Below are 19,450 nucleotides of genomic sequence, written 5' to 3'. Positions count from 1 at the left end.
CACAAGTAATTTTATTCGTTGTAGAATTTGTGAAAATTTGAGGAATTTAAGCTTGTACTGTTTTCTGTATTTTTAAAAAACATATGCCTTTACTCAATGCTTACTCTCCAACATTTGACAAATGATAGTAATCACACAAAAAATAATCTGTTGTAGACTGATGAGGTGTGAAGGAAGATACATTGGGATGGCTAGCACAGTCTTTGCTTAAATGTGCCATCGATGTGCCCTTAATTTCATGAATGTGATTCATTGGCTTGTTATAAGCATGGCAGTTGTTATGTCTGGCCGGGCTTTTTTCAGAGAGGAGGAGATGCCAGGCTGAGACCCAGGGCTCAGGTGAGAGTGGTGTGGAGACCAAAATGAAACCAGTCCATGGAATCTTTGGATTCAGTCTGCAGTCTCGAATATGCTGTGTTTGAGCCCTAAGCAGCACCACTGCTGCTGAGTAGAGGAACGAAGGGCCTCTAGAAATGAGAAATGCCTCCTTGGGAATCAGAACCCCGATGAGTGACAGTTGAACTTATGTGGGAATGGCTGCTGGAGCTTTATAAGGCAGTGGTAGAGGCTGAGATGGTGCTGGATATTGTATTCATTTCACCCTGTTTAGCACTCCATATTCGGACCTTGGATTTTTCTTCTGGGATATATTAACCTTGACCACTTTCCTGTTTTATTTTATTTATTCATTCATCTGATTTATATAGCTGCCCACCTCAATTTTACATGACTCCAGGAGGCTTACAATAAAATAAATACATAAAATACACAATATAAAAAATAAAAATAAAACACATAGCAGCCAGGCAGATTCAGTATGATATTTCTTAGTTTGGGACCCTCAGACTGGGTTGAATATTGCTTTGTCTCTAGAGTAGGAAGGGTTGATAAGCTCACAACCTTTACGCTCTGACTATTCATTTTTGATTCCTGCACTTACATGAGACAGAAGAGACAGAAGAAGACAGAGAAAGCTTGTACAATACTAGGATCATGGTATAATATTGGAGAAAGAAACCCCCCACCTCTCTCAGTGAAACTCATTTCTTAAGGAAGCTCATTGCAAAGCAGTATGATGGATTGAGGAGTGATACTTCCTGAGCAGGCTTTCCTAGGTGTTTTCTCTTATATAGAGTGGTTTCAAAAGCTGTTATTTTACATTACTGTTTGAAAATATGTGAATGTATTATAACTGTTTGCATTGAAGAGGGTGAACAATAGTGGTTAAAATTGTTTCAGGATAGATACTAGTGGATATGGGAAGCTATATATTTAAAAAGACATTGTTCCCTCCTCTGAGAATCTTAAAATAGTCATCACTAAAAGATTTCATTTGTTCCTTTTGAAAGCATTGTCTGCATCAAAACAAATAAATCTGTTTCCTTTAAATAGCAATGACTTCCTCATCCCCAGGAAATAAAGTACATGTTGTCATAAGCATCTGTAATATGGTAGGGACAATGGCAATGTAAATAACTGTAAAATGCATTCAGTTACATTCAGTCATGGTAGAAAGATTGTATGGAGGTATTAGAATCCTATGCTCATGTTATACAAAAGTGTGCAGGGAGACATGATTACCAGGAAGATTCCATTTTCATTCACTAAATTTACTGATGCATGTAATAATTAAGTGTTGTCTGTGAGCAGATGTCTCTGCATCTGTTAGTTTGAGACACATAACTTCTCATTAATTAGAAGGTAAATAATGCATGTTTCATAATAACTAGCATAGGAATCCATATATCTTTGCATGGAAGTGAGGGAGTACATATAGTAAAAGTGAGCAACTTTATATATTGGATAAAGATGTTGGAGTTTAAATATGTTTGACTTCTGAGAGCTGCAAGGTGAGGTGGCCAATTTGGCTACTTTTGATTTTGTGTGTGTGTTTTACCATAAAAGTGGGTTGAGAGATCACATACAATTCATGGGATGAGGGTTGCTCACTTCTAATGTATAGAGTGAATGTTTCTGCACATTTGGTATAAAGTATATACTTTTTTGGGAATACACTCTAAGTTCCTTGAAAAACATAGTGGAAAGAGAGTTCCTGAGTTCATTTCTGCACATTTGGTATAAAGTATATACTTTTTTGGGAATACACTAAGTTCCTTGAAAAACATAGTGGAAAGAGAGTTCCTGAGTTCATTTGGCACAATGGCTTTGCCCAGCTCTTGCATCCTTGCCATCTAGTGAGGTTTGGTTCTCTGACATTAGTATTCTGAGCTCCACAATAGTGCTCAGTTTGTGCATGTCTGTAACTAGAAGAACGCCAAAGCTTACACATCCACAGTCTGTATCTGATTAAATAATTAAAATAGCTGAAGATTCTCTACTGTACCACATATGTGTTTGGAATCTTTGGTGTCTTTCCATTGTACCCAGATATTTTTACCATTAACATTATTTACAAAAATAGTGCAAAAAAAAAATCTGTAATGTATAGTTGTAATTTTTAGTTTGTAATTCTGTGATTGTTAATAGAAACCATATCAGTATTATAAATCTTACAGCTGCTAAAGGAATATGGTATGTCTAAGCAAATCATATCATAAATCTGGTCTATGTATACCAGAAAGGAGTTCCTAAGAAAAACTATCCTTTTTGTGCTTCATTAAACATTGATACCTGACCTTGCACTGAAACTACAGTGGTACCTCGGGATACAAACTTAATCCGTTCCGTGACTCTGGGAGTATCCCGAGTTGGTCATAACCTGACGCAAATTTCCCCATAGGGTTCAATGTAAATCCGGTTAATCCGTTCCGCCCTCCGAATTTGGTCGCACCCCGAAGCAAATTTTCCCATAAGGTTCAATGTAATTACCGTTAATCCGTTCTGGCATCCGCGGACCACACGTTAGGGGCGGGAAAACGGCCGGGTGCCGTGCGGCATGGCGGGAAAACGGCCGGGCGCCACGTGGCGTGGCAGGAAAATGGCCGCGCGCTGCGCAGCGGGGCGGGAAAATGGCCACGGACCACATGTCAGGGGTGGAAAAATGGCCGCAGACCACGTGTCGGGGCGGAAAAATGACCATACCCCGAGGCGGAGTTCGCACATCGAGGTAAATTTTTGCAGCCGGAGCTGGTCGTAACCCGAAAAGTTTGTTAGTAGAGGTGTTCGTATCCCGAGGTACCACTGTATTTGCGGAAGCAGTCCTAAAAGAAGTGTGACTAATACGATTAGGCTTTGTTTACCACATTTCATATCAGAGAAAGGGATTATTGCTTGTTTTAATTAAGTAATTTCTGGTAGAACAAGCACATCTCTGATAAGTAACTTCTTTCATGCCATTTGTTTTTGCTGATAAGGAGAGATATGAGAGACACGTGCCAACTTCAAGCCTCAGTGAAATTTCATATATAGATGGCAAACTATTCAGGAGAGTTTTTCCAAGGAGGAGGTCAAGAAAAATATTCATTTCCTGAGTTATTTATCTTTCAGTATATGTATTATGAAACATCTCTTCATTTAATAGTGTTAAGGTATTCAGTAAATTTTAGGAATTCATAGATTTGAAATTAGGTATCCTTCACTATTTCTGGCTTGATGTCCATATGTAATAAGCCTTATTCAATCTGGTGTCCTTCAAATACTTGAAATTATAGAAGTCCACTACCTCTAGAGGACATTATACTGGGGACGGGTAATACGTACATATACTGCTAAAGCAATATCTTTTTATGAACTGTAATTAATATTTTCAAAATACTCAGACTGTAATCTGGAATAAATTGAGTATGTTGAAAAGTATTGAATTTATTCTGCTCCTTGGGAAAAAAGCCATGCTGTAGCTAAACTGTTCAAGTCCCCCCACATGCACTTACTTCAAAAGTACAATGAAAAGGCAAATGCTTTAATCTTAACTAATATAATAATTTCCATTATTGGTCTATATTCAGGTCTTCAGTTTTTTGTAGGATATGGAGGAAATTAAGATCACATCTTTCAGAAGTAGAAGATTTTAAATTTGTAAGATTCTCTAACCTTTTCAGTGGTGGAAAACCAGTTAAATCAATCTGCCAGCAAAAGCCCCCGGATGCTAGCAGATTCTTGATCCTTTGAGGGATACTTCTGCCAAGTTGATAAGTAATTCAGCAGAGGATCTGAATGGGAAGTAACAGTACATTCAAATGATCAGTCCAGTGTGTCTTCTTTCTGTTTTCAGAATTAAGGTAGCTTCTTGGTTTTGGGAACATCTACTGGTAACAATTCGGAAATTATTAGCATAACACCAGGGGTCAGTTTATAAATGGGTTGATATAGTTGGATGTAATCCAGTGACCCAAGTCCAAATATTTCACGCTGGAATGGATCATCTCAGTTCATTCTGGATTGTGCCATGGTTTTAAGAATGAAACACCCTTGAATGGTCTTCTTAATGATTACCCCAGGACTGTGCGAAGCTGTGGCTATTTTAATGATTTGAAAAGAAGCCTTTTGCATCCATTCCCATGTGTACCAAAATACCTCTTCTGAAAGATTTGCACAACCTCAGGAGAGTAGGCTTGTTTCTGCTGCTTCTACTGAATCTAGCAGCCACTTTCAGTACTATCAATTATGGCATTTTTCTGGACCATGTATCTAGAGAGGGATTGAAGAGACTGGGTTGTGGTATCTCTGGAGAGCAAGTTTCTGATGTTTGTGCTGGGGACTTTGTATTTTAATTTATGGCATCCCACAATATTCAGTACAGTATACATAATCCAGGGGGGTGGAGTGGGTTGCCATTTGTATGTAGATGGTATTGGTTTGCTATCTCTGTCTTGAAAACATGGACATGTGTTTCGAATCAGTAAGGGATTAGATGAAGATAAACCAGATGAAACCATTCCTCCAGATTTTCAAAGGGTAGATGTGGCCAGGAGTATTTGCGACCACTTCTGCCAATTGCATCCAATTTTGATATAATCAGAGCACACACCTATTCCTGAATTGGATTACTAAATATATGTTGGTGCATAGGAAGGCTCCTGGCAAACTTTAGTGCAGAGTATTGCTTGTTACACAGTACAAATTTGACTGGTACAAAAGGGCTACATTCAAGGTGCTGATCATTAAAGCCCTAATCAGCTTAAATTTATGATATTGAAGGGTGGCCACTTCCCATATGAGTCTGCCCATGATTGAATTAACAAGCTTTCTTAGAACTGATTGAACTCTCCAATGTTAGAGATTTCTGTGGCAGCAGAAATGTATGCATGGACCTCCATGTTTTATCCACACCTCAACCTTGGAGTAGCATGTGATGCTAGTAGCGGTTACTTTGTTCTGTTCAGTTGTGGTTCTTTTATTTTTAATCTCTTCTATGTTTTATTAGACTAAATTTTAACTAATTATAGCATTGTAATCTATTTTAATATTTTTGGTCTACTTCATTATCTTTTAGAATGCACTCTCTTGGAGAAGAAATTGCAACATAGAAATCCTTTATTTTTTAGAATGGTTATTTATTTACTACATGATAAGCTAATTATAAAACACATTCTGTCTCCTCCCCCCCTCCCCAGTTTAAGCCTTATAGTTTATTGATTTGTAACTGAGTTATAATGAAGTAATATCTCCCTTGAATCAACTCTCCCTTGAATCAACCACATCCCTATAGTTTTCTTGGCAACAGTATAGAAGTGATTTGCCATTTCCTTCTTCTAGGATGTTTCTTCAACTTTCCAATTTCGTCTGCAGCCCTTCATCCAAGTAGAGCCAACCTTGCTTAGCTTTTTGAGGTCATAGAAGGTCAGCTAGAAACTGATTAGTATCCAAATTTTTCATTCCTTTTCTTCTTCAGTTGTGTCTTTTAGACCAGATGCCTTTAGGCAGAGACTGTACTATTGATCTTTCTAAGTTACTGTGGGAGCTTTTTTGGATGAAATGCAGGATAAAAATACTACACATTGTTTAGTGACTGCTATTGTTATCTTAATCCCACCCCTTACATTTAGTAAACTGTATATGCAGTGATGCTTTTAGTACTCACTTCTCCAATTTTAATAGCTAGAGCAGTTTTATTGCCAGCTCCTTTTCATGTGGATTTGTTCAGAAAGTAAAAATAGTTGAAGAAGCCTTGTAGAAAGTATTTTTATTTATTTATTAACGCACCAATGTAAATGGATATGGTATTTGTCTATTAAGGGTTTTTTTTAGTAGTAAAAGATACAATGTATGTTTGCATATTCAACTGACTTACCTGATTTGCAAGAAGAGATGCAAATTGGATGCACACATATGAGGACATGCAAAGTGATATATTGAGTTTTCTACATAGTTCTTTTTCACAATCTTTTCTCAGTGCGTGATCAGTATTTTGGTTGAGAGAGCTGTGAGATGATGTGAGCCAATTTTTTTCTTGGCCAACACTTTTATTAAAATATATAACTCTTTTGGCTTTGGAGAATTAACAGTACTATTTCTTTGAGTAACTTTTAACAATGATTACTTAAGGCAGTGCAAAATACCTTAATATCCACAAGAGTTTTAATTTGGGGCCAAACATTAACAATAACATTTTTCGGATACTTTTTTTCCCTACACTAGCCTTTCAATTTATTTTTGTGTTGATTTCAACCTGTGAAGTTCTGCATGGGCTTGCTTCCTTGATGGAATGCCAATCTTAATGATATCCATAGAAGCTTTCTTCAAGTGGCCTCTTACAGTGATGCTAAAAGGGTGGCAATAACTGACTTACCTTGACTCTGGAATGTTTTCTCAGGGGTATCCTGAGCAGCCTTACTGGTATTTTTTTCAACATACAACTCAGTTTGTTTCTTGTAGGCTTGCATTGATCTTTTATCAGCTTCATATAAATGGGAATATTCATGTATTTTGTTTCTGTTGAATGATATCTAGAGATGTTTCTGAAATGTTGTAATAAACATTCTAGTTTTATCTACAAAGTGGTGTAGCTGTACAAACTTAATTTTTTAAGTGGGTTTGTGGTGGCATACTGGTAGTGAAAGGGTTTCATCTGCTGCATACAGTGCACATCTGCTACTTTTAAGTGTAGGGATTCTTTGAAGACCTCCAAATAGAAAAGAAGAAAAGTGACATAACTATATCAAACTCTGAGAACTCTGGGAAAGGCTTTGTTAATCTTAGAAATATGCAAAACTTGCTAACAAGGAATTTTGGATAAGGAGAAGAAAGTCCCACAGAATATTTATGTAAATACCTATATTCTTGGCCCATATGGTTTCTGGGTGTGGTATGTTTTGTGATGCTTTCTGGCTCCAAATTGATAACTGGCTGATTTTACCTCTTTGGTCTTATTGTATCCACTGATGATCTTTAACACAGAAACAGTTTAAGTGGTATGAGGAAGAAGTAAATATAAAAGTATATTTGTTGATACTCGTTTCAGCTTTCAGTTTAATAAATGTAAGGACTGCTAGTTCATTTATTTAACCTATATTTAAGGAGCCTATCAAGACAGCTTGCAAGATAAAAACAAATGCATGTCATAATAATGTCATAATAGCAGCCAGTGCTGATGCTAAATCTGATAACAAATCTAAACAGTTGCAGTCACACCCGCTGGCAGGCCTGTAAAATGAACACAAACTTGTATAGATGAGGGCATTCTTTCAGACACCTTGTCACTGAACTTTCTGAAGTACGTCTAAAGACATCCTGAAGGAAAATGCATTACAGCAGTCCATCCGGAACATCTCTTGTAATGCAGAGATAACAGCTCAGAATTCTTCCTCTAGCCAACATTGCCACTTGGACTTCCTGGTTAGTGATGAATCCATTCTTCAAAGAGAGTGGGAAGCAAAACTCCATATAAAACCAGAGTGATTGGTTTTTCTACCCCCAGCATCTCCATCTTGTCTAGACTAGGTCTAAGGTTGTTTCCCCTCACCTTATCCTCCAACTTCCTTCAATGGTTCAAGAGTTCCCCAGCCTCTAGTTCCTTAAGATCAATAGAGAAAAACCCCAGATTTATGGTGCATAGTTGGCTGTATATAAAATTTGAAAAGGGTGCTTCACCAAACATACTGATACAAGGAAGCACCTCTCCTCATTGTGTTAAAGCAGCTACATCCTTCAAAAGTCTTGCTACAGGTATTTTGAAGGCTTTCCTTGGTTGTCTCCACATGCATGTGCATGCACAGCTGCTTCAGTAGTGGTCCCACCCCACTGTGCTTTGCAGCTTCCCTTATGAATGTTTTGTGCGGCTTTACAGCACCGCATATCATCTGTATACGAAAGACACTTTATCCTGTGATGCTCCTCAGCTTACCAAATATCCAGTTTTCCTGGTCATAACCTCTTTTGGGGCCTTTAAATCTCCATCTGGGTGTTTCCCTGTTGTAAGTAGTTCAAATGTGTAGGTGTCTCCTGCCTATCTGATGAATACTTGGACATCTTCAGTAGTTAACTTGCCTCGCCTCTGCTTGAAATCCACTTGGAAGGATGGTGCCATGGGTCCGGTGCCTGCTTGCCAGATGTGCTGTTGGGGGCTGTGAATGTCCAAGTGGCTCTGTCAGAACTAGGAGCCTTGACTGCAGCTAGATGTTGTAATGAGGAACTTTGCGCCATAGAAAATATTTAATCAGAGCTATTGAGAACAGCCCAGTTGTTGCTACTATTCTGATAGTTTAGGAGGCAAGTCCAGATTTCAGAATGTTTCTCCAGAAGCTTCCACCATAAAACGCCAAGGAAGAAATGTGAAAGGATGGACTAGAAAATTTGTCTCATCTTTTATACCTCAATTTGGTGCTTGAGAGAGGGGGTGAAGTGCAGCAGTGTAACCAACATCAATTGCATATTCTACTTAATGCTCACTTGCATAAACGTGCATGTACTACCAAGCTTTCTGCACTGAAGCCATTTGAATACAAGAAAATATCCTCAGAAAGATGTAGACATGTTATAATTACTCCAAAGTAAATAAAGCAGTTTTTGTCTTTGTCAATGTAGTATACTTGCTTTTCATTTTTGTTTGCACAAATGACAGGCTGTCACATGGCATGTCAAAACTGATAAGACCTGTCTTTGCTAATAGACTTCAAAAGTAGATCATTACAAGTATATAATGATCAAAGTAGATTCTGCTGCTTTATTGGGCTAGATATTAACTGAGATAGGTTCTTGACTGATATAGCCATTAAATCCTTGGCTATTTTTGAAAAGGTAGTTTGGCACAAAAATTATTGTAGTGTATAAGTTGCTAAGCTTTGCTTCAGAAATTAAATCAATGAGACAAAATATGGTATTTATAATTGTAGCATGCCTTCTGAAGATATGGTTCTTCTAGGAAGTACAGAAGGTTGATTTAGATTAGAACATTAATGTGAAAACATTAAGGACATTGGAATAAAGGGGATCTTCCATTTCTCCAAAGAAATGCATGCATGAGTTTCCTAATTCAGGTTAGGACTGTAGGCAAAGTGGAGAAAGATCTGATTCAGGCTGGGTTTCACATACTGTACTGGCTATTTCTGAAACTATGCACTATGAGCTTAAGGTTACTTACACATTGTGCTGTTAAGTGTCAGTTTACTGGTGGTAAATTAATTGTCTTCTATGGATTTGGTTTGTAACATAAAAATATCAGTTAAGGTTCCAACTGGGAGCAGAGGAATTAACAGAGGGTGGGAAATGCAAACCATTTTCACCTTTTGTCTGTTCAGAATTGTTCCACGTACAGAGGAAATCTGAACAACTATTTTGGGAGTTTTAACATATATCCTGATAGAAGGACGTTGTTTTGGTCAAAAGAACAGCTGCATACTCTGTCAGCTTTTGAGTCATCTTCAAATGAATGTGCATTTATAGCAACAAAATTATGAGGAAATTAAAATACGGAAGGAACTGTGGGGATTAAAAGTTGTATGAGGATATCATTGTTTAAAGAAATGTGAGTTAAAATATTTGTTTTTCTCCTAAGTGTGAACTAAGCCTCTCGGCACCATACTTTCTAAAGTCTTGAGACTGGCATTCTGTCTTGAAGCCTGAATGCCCTTGGAGGAAACAAAAGCTATTTTCAGCAAGCTTAGTCCTCATACATCAATGCGTAATATTCTTTATGATCAGGGACTGCCTCTAAACAGCCAAGGTTTGGTTTTCTCCCAGTATCCACTGTTTCTTGTTATGTTAGTGTTGCCCCATAAGTCTTATCTGATTGCCATTAAACTTCAAGAATTTCTCTGAAGGAAAATGTTTCTTGAGCAACAATTATTACATTCATCTGCACAAGAAGTGGAAAACCCTTTTAAAAAGTTTTGTAATTGGCTTTTATGTGCTTTACCTCTGTGATATTACTTGGTTCAAACCTCTAAGGTAAACTGATGCTTGCAAAACATTCCTAATTAGCCTATTAAGAGGTGAATCTCCAAGGAAGTTCAGATTTATTTATTTTTTTGTCCTGGCATTTAACTAAATAGTGCTTGCTAATGTAGTTGTTTCTGGTTGCCATGTCATAAAAGATTCTTGGAAGCAGGCTTTATAGAACAGAGGGCTATCAGTTGAGGGCCAGGTCCAATGGACCCCCCAAAATCTTGTATACAGAGCCAAGAAATATCAGAATTATTATGGAAGCAGAAAATTGTTACATTATTCAGAGCATAATCGTGCTTAAACATCAAAGAGATAAAATTTAGTTTCTGTCCTACCCCACCATCTACGTGATTCTCCAAATATACGTGCAGCTATTAGCCCAAAGAAGTTGAACCCCCACATTTTAAAAGTTCTCTGTGGCTATACACAGCTTGTTGTTTTCTCCTTTATTGTAAGGGCTGAATCTGGCAAGGCAAGAAGCAAAGGGGCCTGAGATAGGATGGGGTCATTTTCAAATTCAGTACCGGGGCCCTTTGCATCCAAGACTCAGAAACAAACATCAGGAAATCTGCTACTACACAAAGACAAGAGAAAGAGACATAAGATTAAGAACCCTTGGGCTATTTTAAATAGAGGGCTTGATTCTACAGTAGCTGATCTTCATTATTAAGGCTACTTGTATCTGCCAGGAAAACAGCACGTCTATCAAATGCCTTTGACTCTTCTGCTTTAGTCTGTGGGTGATGATTGACTTTCCAGAGAGAGATTTGCTGCTGGTCCTGAGCCATCCCGGAGACAAGGACATTTTCAGATGTTTTACATAATATGTTATTTACATACATAAAATTTAAAGGTACAATATCAAAAATTAAAGACTTGTGATCTTATAGAAATTAAAAAAATATTTTAAAAGTTTTCCAGAGTTCAAAATGTCTAGACTCTTAAATTAGTAGTTCTAGTGCTGAAATTATCTATAAGAAGTATAGGCAAACCTCTTCATGATAGCATAGAAAGGCTTTTGAAGATCAGCAGAAAGGTCAGGACGTGTATATGGCAAAAGCTAATTCTGGTTCAAAGCTATTAAAAGTTTTAATATTTTTAAAGGAACATTATGAATTGGGCAAGAAAATGAAGTTAGGAATTCATACTGCTAACAGATCACCAAAGTGATCTGTCAGATCCAGTCTTGAGTACCTGTCTTGAAGCCCTAGGTAATGATTAGGTTGTCAAAATAAATTTTGCTGGAGTATCTCCATCCACTGTGCTTCAGGTAACATGTCACTCTAAGCTTATAAAAGGGCGCTGAGCTGCAGAGGCCTCTCATGTCAGTGCTGTAGCAACAAGCCCCTGCAGACCATGTTCTTGGTTTTTAAAGGGAAGGTAATCCCTCCAGAACACTTTGAATATTCTTCTCAGTCTTGAGTTCTACCCATCTGTATTGGTCTTGGCATCGAAAGAGGAGCAGAAGTATGGAATTTGCATTCCACTGGAAGAGAATACTAATTAAATTGGATGGTTTAATTGGTATTCTGTTACTCTGGAAAATTTTGTTAGAAAATATTTAAAGGGCACTTCAGTGAATTATTAGTATTTGCAAAGGTAATTTATATTATGCAAGCTTATGTGAACTTAGGTAAAAATGACCACCATATTCTTGGCTAGTGGTGGACATCTCAATGTCTTTCTCAGATAAAAAGTTTACTGGGTCACCATTTAGCTGGATATAAATATTTGTAATGCAGATGTGCCCCATGGAGACAACATAGTGTGCAATTACTTTTAAATGTTAGTTTCTTGGCCTAAAATATGAAATATTAGTTATCTAAATTGCATTTGATTGATTATGTGCCATCAAATCATTTTTGACTCCTAGTGACCACATAGATAGATTTTTTCCATGACCGTCTATCCATAACCTGTTCTTTCAAGTCTTCCAACAATGGACTCACTGCTGCTATAACAGTTCATCCACCTTGCTGCTGGTCCCCTTCTTCTCTTTCCTTCCACCTTTCCCAGCATTAGAGCCTTTTCCAGAGAGCTGGGTCTTTGCATAATGTGTCCAAAGTAGGATAATTTCAGCCTGGTCATTTGTGCCTCAAGTGAGAACTCTGGGTTGATTTATTATAATAATGGTAATAGAATGAAGATAAATAGTTAAAAGCTAAATTGTATTTTGGGTTGAAAATGACATTTCCCACAAATAATGATTTCATAAATATATAGAGAGTCCTATGAACTCTTAGTACACAATTTAAACTGCAAATATAAACCTCTGTGGCAACAGAAGAAATAAATTATGCATGTGTATGTATGTACATGTTAAGTCACATATACTGCTACCAGTTTATTATTTTCAAATTGTGTGTGCAGATCTGGCAAATTTTAATGCAGTTAATCTAGAAAGCTACATTCTTAAGCCAGTTCAATGGGAGATACATAAATTAAAGCCAACTACAGCTTTGGATACAAAGATAAATGGATTCACTTCAGGGTATTGAACTTGTTTTCTTTAATTTAGCTCAAGTTGTCTCAGGAGAGTTTGAAGTATATCTAAATACACTCTCAAAGGGCTAGATGATTCTGTTAATTTTGGGAAAAACTACGCTGGAAAAATATGCTGCTTCTTCATGAAAGACAGTGGAACTGAGTGGAATGTTGATGAATTATGCTTAAAAAATATTTTTTCTTAGATTTAGAGAATATTTCTGGTGCTCATCATAACCTTGACTTGTTTTTTAAAAGTAAACAACAACCTCAGTGTCTTATGATTTCATGGCCATGTGCATGCATTTCTCATAGAAATGGTTTTCCATTGTTGCCTTCTGGCATGTTTTTCACAGCCTATAGCCCTACAAAGATGTGGCTTTGCCACTGGGATTGAGAATCCGGGTGTGGAATGGAGCCTGTTGAGTGGCTATATTGAATGTTGTGGAGTGTTTCTTTAACTTGGCTGCTGATTAAGTTTAATGGTTTTAATATTTTTTAAAATATGTTTTTATGTGTTTTATATTGTATTTTGTGTATTATTTTTGATTGTGTCAAAAACCACCCAGAGTCTCATACTTGAGATGGGCAGCTATACAAGTTGAAGTAATACATACATACATATGTACATACATACTATTCCCTAGCTGTCTCCCATTCAAGTACTAAGCAGGAATGCCTGCTTAGCTTTTGAGCCCGGACAGTGTAGGTCAATGGTGCCATCTGCCGAGACTGAAAAAATGTTTAATGGGGCTCAGGAGACAAATCTCACCACTGTGGTTTGTCATGAAACTGTGGGATTGTCAGGGCTGTGTTTCTTTGTAGGCTTTGACGTCATTATAAACTTGTTCCACATGCTTAAATCTTTATTTTGGTGTGTTTATTTTCCAGCCGGAGATCTGGCCAATATACAATGAACCATGACAACTCTAAGAAGCCTTCAGGGAAGCTCCCTTGTGATCATTCAGGGTCTCAAGATTCACTTGATGAATTATCTATGGATGACTACTGGAGAGAACTTGAAAATATCCGTGAAACAAGAAGCAGTAATCATGAAGAACCTGACATGGTAGTGGTGAAAGAACCTGATGGTAATCAATTAAACTTTATGAAACTATTCCATAGATTTTGAAAGCTTGGTTTTGCACTGTTTGGTTTCTGCTTCTGCTAATATAGGCTTGTACAGATTTAAGATTGGCCGATGTCTCTAAATCTGGCTCCTAGTGACGGTACACTGGTGGTAATGTGAAAAACATGGATGCACTACTGTAGGTAGTAAGAAAAGTATAGTTTATATTCATATTCAAAGGAAATACTTTCTTAGGCAACATATAATTTATGTGCGGAATTTATGGTTGGAACATGTGCAGATGGCTTTAAAGAAGGGTTATGAACAGTTATTGATTAATTATGACACTGAAAACCAGAACAGAAATTGGAGTGGGTTCTGCTTCTGGGGGTTTACTTGACCACCACTGGAAGCAAGATGCTAGACAACATAAAGCTTTAATCATATTCAATAGGGTGGTTCCATATGTTTCCCATTGATGTTGGAGTGGGTATGAGAGGTTCTGATTCTTGTGATGCTTGCTAGCCATGTAATCAGCTCCGGTCATAGAATGTGCATATTCCTCATATAAAAAGTAATGGGACTGGAGAAGATAATGGAATAAAATACGTGTAATGTGGGTACATGGTTTACAAGGCCTACATCAAACCAGATTCATCTTTGCTACTGGAAATTAGCTTGTGTCCTCAATAGCTATTTTATTTTTCTTCATACTAGCCTCTGGTCAGATCAGTATTATAGCACTTTGAGATATATTTTGGAACAAACTAAATGTGTGCTTAACTTTACTACAATATGGGGCTTGTTGTGAGTAGCTATTAATGATAAGCCATTGATTGGCTTTAAAATGTTCCTTAAAAAAAACAACAACCAAACACCAAACCTAACTATTCAACAGTGTTCCACAATTTCAGGAATATTTTTACTGTATTTTAAAAATCTGTACTATAAGACAGTCTGTACTCCTGGTTTCTCTGTTTATGAAATTGAAATTAATTGAATCATAAACTGTCTGGACTATGGTCTAGAAGATTTCACCATTCCATTGGCTGGTTCACAATAATGTGATGTAGATAATTCATAATGTGATATTGCTGCTTTTGCTTTCACATAATATATGTAATCATTTATTGTGCCTTGGTTTATAGTTCAGCAATGAGAAGGAGTTTCAGTCATTTTTTTTCATTATTGCTACTGGATTATGGGCAAAGCCATAGCTGAAGTAAAAAGAAGTTGTCCTTGTTTTTATTGAATGATTGTCTTGTATATCTAGAACCCACAGTACAACATCCATTTGTCATGCTTGAGGAATTTTGCTTTTAGAAATGATCTAGTATTTATTTTTCAAGTATTTCTAGTAAATAAAAAAAAAAAATTCTCACTTTTAGATAATACCATTTGAAACTCAGTACTGTCACATACTTATGTTAAATGTACAAGATTCATTGTTGATTCATTGCTTAAAAAAGAAAGGAAACAATTATATATGATTATATGTCAGATAATTCATTAGCATTATGATTTCAGTGCTGATCAGACAACTTTTCCTAGAAGAAACATGTCAGTCAGTCATTTATTTTATTATTAGGGGTATTTTATTATTAAGGTTTTCACATTTCTGAAAGATAAAAAACTTTGACTCTGGAATAAATATTCTCCAAATAACTAAATCTTTCATTTTGGAAAGATGGGGATTGCTAACAAAGCTGACTTTAACCATTTAGAATAGTAGCAAACATATTTTGTGGCAAATATGCAAAAGAAAAGCACAAACAGCATTACAAATACTTACTATTTATTACTTATTCTGTTAAATAATTACAGTATATCTAAATTATTTGTAGATATAATTAATTGTATTTAATTAATGCTGTGATACTGTGGAGGTCTATCCAAATATTACTTAAAATGGCTGAGAGAACTTTTATTGAATGATATCTGACAAACTTAACACTGTTCACTAGAATTTTTAATACTGTATTAGAACAAACTAAGTTCTGTTTTAGATTTTTTTGGGGAGGGGATAGCTTACGCCCAAGTAAAAATCATTTCTTTAAAAATGAAACTTTTAAATTCTTCCATTTTATCTACAAGGAAAGCTGATGTGAATCCTTTTGTGAAGGTACCAAAAACACTATAGAGTAATCCTAATTGTCCTGCAAGCAAATGATCTATTGTGTTTGTCTACAGGACTCCTTTTGTATTTAGGAAAGTATTAATACGTTGCCAGCTAGAAACAATAAGGAAATTATCCCCTTACTAGAAATCACTAAAGAGCAAAGAGAGTATCAGCAAAAACAATTGAATGTTGCAGTACAATAGCCCATTTGCAGTAAGAGCACCCATTAGCTTGATAACCTCTGATTAAATTAAGTTAACTAAGAGTTCTCTTAGAAAAACAGGCTTCTTGGAAAGGATAAAAAAATACAGAATTGAATTGGGGAATCTGTATATGAAATGTTCTGGTGCCACACACTCATATCTTCTGAAGGAAACCCAGGCAACAGAAAACATGCATTTACAAGGAATCAATAGGAAAGAGAGGTGGTGGCCATTGCACAGCTATTATAGCACCTCGCTATGTTCATCTGCCTTGTCCTTTCCCATGGAATTTAATGGCCATATTCATATATAATAGCAAACCATGTCTTGCTACATACAGTACATTGTCCCAGCTTTGCAAGTTTATATTTCCTCCTCCTCCCTGCATACGTTCCTATAGTGGCTTGTGAGAAAACCTGTTTTCTGTATCCAGGTGTAATAACATACTGTAGGTTATACAAAGCAGTAACATCTAATCTGACCCCACAGTTATGGAAGAAATGGAAGGAGGAGAACAAAGCATGCAAATAACTTGAGGCTCACAGCTCTTCAATTATGTAACTTCCACCTATGCGTTCCATGATTGTTGCATGGAACAGAAAAGATTTGTAGGATAGCAGTGAAAAATACACAAAACAGAAACTGTCTGCCAAATGTCTGCCATGTCTTCATATTTGAATAGATTCTTTTGCAGCTTCATTGCAGTCCCCAGCAATAGTTATTAATTTTTTTTCCCATGCACATCAGTAGGTTTCACTGAACTTTTCTGCAGGAGGAATGAAGCATAGTTGAGGTTAGGTCAAGTGTTTTAGTCTCAGTGTGATAGCTTTGAAGTTTTTTTGCCATGTTTGAGATGAACCACCAGTTGTGGCCTCTTTTTTTTTTTTTACTACATGAAAAAAGTTTCCACCCTACTATATGGTGACTGTTTTTATTTTTCTGTTAAAAAGTATGGAGTTGAATCTAATATTAACTGCACCATATATGTATGTCCTCACTTCTTTTTCCTTTTATTTGGGTAGAGGGTGAATTGGAAGAAGAGTGGTTAAAAGAAGCAGGTCTTTCAACCCTCTTTGGTGAAGCTGCTGGGGATTCTCAAGAAAGCATGGTGGTTTTGGCTACCTTGACCAGGACTCAGGCTGTGGCAGTGCAGAAGCGAGTGGAGACAGTCACCCAGACAATGAGGAAGAAAAACAAACAGTACCAAGTTCCTGATGTGAGAGAGATCTTCAAGCAACAAAGTGAGTCAATGGAAAAAGTAAGTTCCTGATTTGGGGCTTTGGTTTGGCTCTCTGAAAAGGCTTTCTAACACAGTGCAGGATAAATGGGAAGTAAGATTTTTTTCTGTCTTAGCAAAACCCACAGTGTCCAGATTTGCCAAGATTAAAAAAAAACAAAAACAGGATGGGTGGGTGGGTTGCCTGTGTAAAAGATCATGCATGTTTTTGAAAGTTTGCCTTTTTTTTTCTTTTGTGAAGATTCTTTACTCTGAAGTGAAATTAAGCAACTTTTCAAGGCAGCATATTTTAATGTAGGTTAGCGGACCTGAGTTTTATTTTGATCCTTGTATCTTTCATTAAACATGAATGAGAAAGGGGTGCAAATGTATGTTTATGAATGGGCATTTGCATTGAAATGAATTTGCATGACTCCTTTAAATTGATTTTATGAATTCAGAATTCCTCAGCAGTTTTGAAAATTGAGAAATCCAAATTAATTGCTTATATCACTGTTTTACAAATAGAGAAAAATATTTTCTATATAGAACATGTGGAATGAAAGAAAGTATATATTGAAGAGGAGTATTTCCCTGTTTGGTGATGTCATACAATTAATTTACATTTAAGAGAGACCAATAAAGTATTAAATATATTATTGAATTGTATACACCTATGATATTCTGTTAATTATTGAGAGCAGTGTGATGTAGTGATTACGGTGTTGGACTAGGACCAGGGAGACCTACTGCACATTCAAATCCACCCCTTAGCCTTATGTCTAGAGGAAAGGCAAGATATAAACTAACACTTAAATAACAAATATTAAAGAATGGATGATAAAATATAAGTCTACATAGGCATCTGTATAAAAACATTAGGAGTCAAGCTCAGTTCAAAGGAGACATTATTTTTCTAATGTACCACAAAAGTCTTTAAATTTGATGCTCTCTGCACCTCTATCATATATGAATATATAGTAGTTGCTTGAGATATCAGTGTTTTAGAATGAAAATATGAAAAAGTATTTATTTTTTTTAGGAGCAAAAAAGGAAGTAGTAGAGAATTTTAAGATGTGATTCCTAAAACTTGCAGACTGTTACGCAGTTTAAGTGCTCCTACATTCTCCATGTTGTGTTAAGACATATAATTGAGATCATATAATGCAGGAGAATGTATTGTGCTCACATGTCCATACTGCTACTTCTGTGCTGTTCCTACATTTCCTGCCAATCAGGGCTGCAGAGTTTATGGTTTGTTCATGATACTGATACAGCCCATGTCCCTACAGCCTGTTGCATCAATTTAGCTTCCCATCTTGAAAGTAGAGAGGCCAGGAGGAGGGCGACAAATTTACCAAAGAGTTGCTGCATGTATTAGCTGTGCGCTCGCCGATTTAGTGAAACAGGAGGGGAGATTCTTTTTAGAGTAATATAATTGCATTTCCGTTCTTTGATACATCAACACTACTATTTTTTTTTATCATGAAGTCAAATATAATTCTATTTTATTCATATACAATATTTGTAAATAAGAAAACTCTATTTTGTTTTTTTTTCCCTTATAAACCAATAAGAAATAAGATAAATAACAAATGCATTGCTCTGAAAATATTGCACATAGCTAAGAGAAGGATTTTTCTCTGGCGTAACAGGATCCTTTATTTAAGGCCAGACTAGTAATGATAAGATGTGAAGGAACTTCAATATCCTATTGGTAATCCCTGGAATATAGATTGGATCTGGATAAAAATATGTTCCAGCATTATATTATGCAGTTTTAACCCCTGAGGATTCTTTCTTTGGACAAAGGAGCCAATATTTCATTCATTAACTCTCTGTAGTGACTCTCTCCCTTTTAAAATGAATATCTATGAGTAAACAGGGGAGAACTGCAAATGGGTTGAAAATAAAAGGAATCCCACTGTCAACATTCATGCTGGGGGTTGCGGGGAGCCGCATTTGCTCATGTGAACTTGACCCTGCGTGCTACTGCCTTGTACTGTCACATGCTAACACTATTTGCGGAAAATCTAAAGAAAAAGCTAAGAAAAGGCTAAGCTTTTTCCTCCTTTTTT

General features: G+C 36.5%; 1 protein-coding gene across 4 annotated transcripts in view; it reads left to right on the top strand.

Annotated features, from left to right (window-relative positions):
• ARHGAP18 (Rho GTPase activating protein 18) overlaps window positions 1-19,450 on the top strand; it is a 58,108-nt gene that overhangs the window by 10,282 nt on the left and 28,376 nt on the right. For all 4 annotated transcript variants that reach the window (XM_007426076.4, XM_088140711.1, XM_088140703.1 and 1 more), the window contains exons 2-3: window positions 13,657-13,856; window positions 17,179-17,414. In XM_007426076.4, the coding sequence (XP_007426138.1) occupies window positions 13,657-13,856; window positions 17,179-17,414 (436 nt within the window). The remainder of the gene's footprint in view (window positions 1-13,656; window positions 13,857-17,178; window positions 17,415-19,450) is intronic.

This window comes from Python bivittatus, unplaced genomic scaffold, assembly GCF_059951505.1.
Source record: "Python bivittatus isolate LINGU-HERP-01145 unplaced genomic scaffold, Pbiv_v1 ctg000020_np1212, whole genome shotgun sequence".
Taxonomy (NCBI): domain Eukaryota; kingdom Metazoa; phylum Chordata; class Lepidosauria; order Squamata; family Pythonidae; genus Python; species Python bivittatus.
Note: the sequence above shows the minus strand (reverse complement) of the source record. Positions and strands in the feature narration are given on the sequence as shown.